Source organism: Montipora foliosa, chromosome 10 (genome assembly GCF_036669935.1).
Source record: "Montipora foliosa isolate CH-2021 chromosome 10, ASM3666993v2, whole genome shotgun sequence".
In the NCBI taxonomy this organism is placed as follows: Eukaryota; Metazoa; Cnidaria; class Anthozoa; order Scleractinia; family Acroporidae; genus Montipora; species Montipora foliosa.
In genome coordinates this window covers 25775113-25780112 of record NC_090878.1, presented here as the reverse complement: position 1 = coordinate 25780112, position 5000 = coordinate 25775113, and the positions used below count along the sequence as shown (strand labels likewise).

Sequence of the window (5000 nt, the reverse complement as noted above, 5' to 3'; positions counted from 1 at the left end):
TAAAGAGAGAGTATTTTTAATGTGTTACAACTATCTAGAGCTCTGCTTTTAGGCTTGCCAAAAGACATAATTTTATATGTTTCCTAATTAATGCAAGAAAACTACAACAGACACGCGCAAAGGCCTCTAGTCGAGAAGCACTCTTCAAATGCAGGACAACGCCACACTCTAGTCCACCAATGAACAATCAGTCACGACAGTAAAGGAATTGCTGATATATGCAGAAGTCAGCTGAACCAATGATTTATTATACTTTTACAGGAAGAAGGAGAAATAGAAGCAGAAGAGGAAAAAGAAGATGAAGAATGTGATGTTAAGCCTGGAGATAACGATCCATCTTCAAATGGTGATAATAATAATAATGATAATTATAGCAATCATGGTCGTCATGGTCATCGTCATCGATGTTAACATCGTTACTGTTTATTGGTAATGAAACAGGGCATCTGATAAAGTACGATAAAAAAAATTAATTATGCGGCATTGCATGACTGATTTATGCGGCAAATTATGCGATTTTTCTTTGCTTATTTGTAGCTGCTATTATTGGTTCTAGGGTTGAACCTATCTTCTGCACTGGTAAAAAGTCGTTTTGCACACAGACAAACAATAGGCAGACTGCACTCTTAATTAATTTTTTTATATATAAATATTTGTTGTTGGTTAAGTCAAACACAAGGGATCATATCTCTACAGTGGACTATTTATTAAATGTCGAAGAACATTTTAGCCTTAATTAGCTTAGCATACAGTATAACCCCCAACTTTAGCTCTTCTGTGGGGATCTTCTATCCTTCTATTATTTTTGTTCTGCACCAATAGACGACTTTCATAAATACCATACCACTCGGGTAGAATGGTAAAAACTTATTTAAGGCAGGCTACAAAGCCCTTCAGGTCCTGTCACGTTACAATTGATTCGAGGCCGTTTCGTCGCTTTGAGAGGTAAACTTGTATTGAACTGTGGCGTTTTAAAGCTTTAAAAAGCAAACTATTACAAATTTTTAGCTTTTTTATTGTCTCCTATTATGCTCTTAGTGCGAATTACGCGGCATCGTGCGGAAATTAGTAAATTATGCGATAGGAAGTCTTGTCAAATGCCCCAAGATATTTAAATGCTCTCTATTCTGATTTCCACAGCTATATGTTCCGGAGAACTATTTCACTCGAATTTTCTGGGATAGGCTATGTTTTTGAAAATTTATTTATAATAATCATTATGACCATCATGCTCAGCATAGTTATTTACGTGCACCTAAACTCAAACCTTTTCACGCTACTCAGGTAGATGTCTCCATGAGTGCTGTGGTGAAAGCACTCACCTTTTTATCATTATGGCCTGTGTTCGAATGCGGCCTTGATGCTGTGCGTGGTCTGACATCAATTGAGCACTATGATCTTCTTTGATCTTTCTTTTGATATGATTTGTTCTTTGATTTGTAGTCTTTTTAATTAGAAAAGCAACTCTGCCCAGCTTGATTCACTGAGACTGCAATAAAATGGTTAATATAACCTTTTTTAACGCGAAACTTGGCTTAATGTGCTTTCATTTTGACCTAAGATCGAGGTTAGAGAGGCAAAGGTTCCTTCATGGTTTGGCGTCACAAACTGCTTTCCGTTGTAAAAACATTTGGTAAACTTGAACGTAATGATTATGTCAGATCGAGAATAAACCCATACCCATACCTCTCTCAACTTTGAAGGGGTAGTTTCTAAAGAAACTGTGGTGCTGCGTCGGTGGGGAAGTAGTATACAAAAATTTGGTTTATCAACGGAGTTGATAATGTAAATTGACCACCGTACAGAGATTCTAAAAGCTGACGTTTCGAGCGTTAGCCCTTCGTTAGCCCTTCGCCGATTCGCTCTGACGAAGGGCTAACGCTCGAAACGTCAGCTTTTAGAATCTCTGTATGGTGGTCAATTTACATCATCAACTCCGTTGATAAACCAAATTTTTGTATGCTCTCTCAACTTTGTCGAGGACCAAAAGGACAGATGGTTTTCTAACTTTAGGTAACTTTACTTCTAATAATGCGTGAAACATCGAGATATGAACAGCGAGATGTTTGTTGTAGGGGCAAAGAAGAAATAGATGAGCCGGGTTAGGCACACTTAAGTGTAAAAGACATGCGCAAAGGCATATGGTTGCGAGATACTCTTTGTTGTTTACTAAACATACCATGGTTTTCTCGTGCACTTGCACCAAAGGTAACTAAAATTACTTCGGATACAATACTTTACATGTTTACATGTTTCTTTTTCTAAGGCATTGCAGCGCGCGTGCAAGGATTGCAAAAACATAAACATGACTTCAACAAAGCAATCATTTTAGTTGCTCAATGCTCTCTGTACTATTTTTCCGCATAATTGAACAAAGTGTTTTGATGGTTTTAGTCTTTTATGAGGAATGTATGTTAGAAAAGGTAGCGATGCAAAGAACTCTGCAATTCGCAGATTTTTCTTTGTTGTCGAAAGAACCCAGTTATATGCAGCGCATGCGTAGTAAGTTAAAAAAATGCGATTGAATGCGGAATAGCTTTCTCGGAAATACGCCTATTTCTCGAGAACCATTCGTTAGAATTTAGCGAAATTTGGCGCGAAAATAGTTTAGGAATAAGTAAGTGGCGTATTGAAAAGAAATTGAACTTTAACAGAGGAAATTCTATATATTCCAGTGAACCTTCCACAAGGGAGAATTAAGATCTCTCTGTCAAATTATTATGTTAAAATAGTGTCAACTTGTGAGCATCGTTACAAGCTTGTTGCATGCAAATTATAAAGAACATTTAACGACCAGATTTTCTGCAAATAAACAAAACCGATTTTAAAAGGCTGTTTATATTTATTCATGTTGCCGTGGCAACTTCCCATACGTCAGCTTAACTGTCAAAAAACCCAAATTCGTGTTATTAACTTGCTTGTGTCATTTTTGGCGACCAAAATATCAAAGGTTTTAGAGAAAAAGGTAAATGAAACATAGGTATCAAAAACTGCTTTCAGCCATCAACAACTGTTTTTATTCGAGGATACAGAAGATTTGCACTGTTTTCGCATTGAAAACATAGATGTCGAATTTCAGTAAGACTTAGAATGGCGCTGACGCGCTTAAAGACCTGTGGTTGAGATTCCTTAACACCCAGTTACTCAGCTTTGTTTTGTGTTTTCAACCAGGAGGAGGAGGAGGAAGAGGAGGAGAAGGAGGAGGAGAAGGAGAAGGGGAAGGAGGAGGAGGAGGAGGAGAAGGAGAAGGAGAAGGAGGAGGAGGAGGAGGAGGAGGAGGAGGAGGTGGAAAATGGTCTTTTGCAAAGACGCTGGCAATTACCGGACTTGCAGGCGTTGGAGCTGCTGCTGTAGGTGTAATAGCTGCTCCGGCTATAGCAACAGCTGCATTGGGTGCTGCTGGGTTCACAGCATCAGGCGTTGCTGCTGGATCGGCGGCAGCGGCTGTGCAGTCTTCGTTCTTCGGTGGATATGTCGCTTCTGGGAGTCTATTTGCTCTGTGTCAGAGTGCAGGGGCCACTGGTGTCATAAGTACTGCAACAACTGGTCTCATTGGTGGAACAACTGGACTCGCGGGTGCGGGAACAACTTGGGGCATTTCCAAGTTCTTTGTACGTTTTTGTCATCTGTTTGATACTGTTTCGAACGATGTGAATCTATAATTATGAATTTGTAGATTGTCAATTTCCAAACATTAGTATTTGGAAATATTTCTCGTATTCCTAACAACAGCACTAGTGCAGGTGCGGCAAATATTCTCATAAACTATTTGCGGGCGATGTAGCCTCCCCTCCCCTCTTGCAAATGAAGCAATCCGGTATGTCTTTCACGCATGCATGGATGTAATGATGCTCGTTTTCCGATCTGAGATGCTACACAATCGGTTCTAATCCTGGAAGACAAAACGATTTCTCCTTTTTGACAAAAGCACTCATTAGCAGTGCACCTAACCCAAAAACATTTTTTCGATAAATTCCCCTTTACCCCTTTTCGAAACACATTACACCTTCTGTTTTTTTCTTCTTTACCAAATGATGACTTTTTCATAAGCTTCAAAATTTAACTAGTTGTTTTATGACCAATAAGCCATTTCCAAGTTCATGTCTGCCTCCTCTTCAAAGCGAGTGTAAGTGCGAAGTTTTTGTTATGAAAATTAGTTTTTATTCATATGTAAAGTAGAACTAATTACCATCACAAAGACTTCGCACTTAGACTCGCTTTGAAGAGGAGGCAGACATGAACTCGGAAATGGCCTATTCAGAAGGGGCATAAGTCTATTCTCGATTTGACGTCACAAACTACTTTGCACCATTTTTACAAAGACTTAATGCAATGCAAAGCAGTTCGTGACGTCAAATCAGGCGTAGACCAGTGCCTCTTCTGACTTGGTCTAGAAACAAATGGTTGTTAGTGTCTTGTTTAAGTTTTGACGCTTGTGAAAAGTCAACATTTCGTAAAAAGAGAAATAAAAGGTTCAATGCGCTTCGATCAGTTGCAAGGATAACTTTTTAAAGGAGAAAAATATTTTGGGATCAGGTGGACTTTACCCGTCCTGCGCAGGTATTCTATTTGATCGTCACCCAAAAGTTGCGTGAGGAGCCAAAAAAGTAGATCAGTGGCGGCCATCATAGCGAAGCGCTATCGGTAGCCTTAAGTTTCTTTTCCGGCCTGTTGAAGCAAAAAGTGACGTAACACAGTCTCAAAATAAGGCTCCTTTTGTCATTTGCATTTGTGCAATTCTATAAAGTAGTTCAGTTATGGATGTCTTGTGAGATTACAGCATAAGTTCCTGTCTTAACAGCAGGGCAGAAACACCCCACCCACTCTTAAGCTGCTTATATGTGGAAGTGACGCCGGGGCGCATGTCTTAGCTGGAATTGCATCTTCAAAGGAAGGGACAAGCGTTCGAGTTCTTTGCTTGGACAACGATGTAGCGCAACAGTGGAACATCGAGGTTACTTTTCCATCGACTGAAACACCTTCTCGCATCTCCTCTGAGC

The 5000-nt window shown here is 39.6% G+C and overlaps 1 protein-coding gene across 1 annotated transcript in view; it reads left to right on the top strand.

Moving 5' to 3' along the window:
• The window catches only part of LOC137974289 (octopine dehydrogenase-like), a 32619-nt gene that overhangs the window by 25787 nt on the left and 1832 nt on the right, over nt 1–5000 (top strand). The window contains exons 2-4 of the mRNA XM_068821171.1: nt 262–346; nt 3256–3611; nt 4802–5000. The exon at nt 4802–5000 is cut by the window's right edge and continues 308 nt beyond it. Coding sequence (XP_068677272.1) covers nt 262–346; nt 3256–3611; nt 4802–5000 — 640 coding nt within the window. The remainder of the gene's footprint in view (nt 1–261; nt 347–3255; nt 3612–4801) is intronic.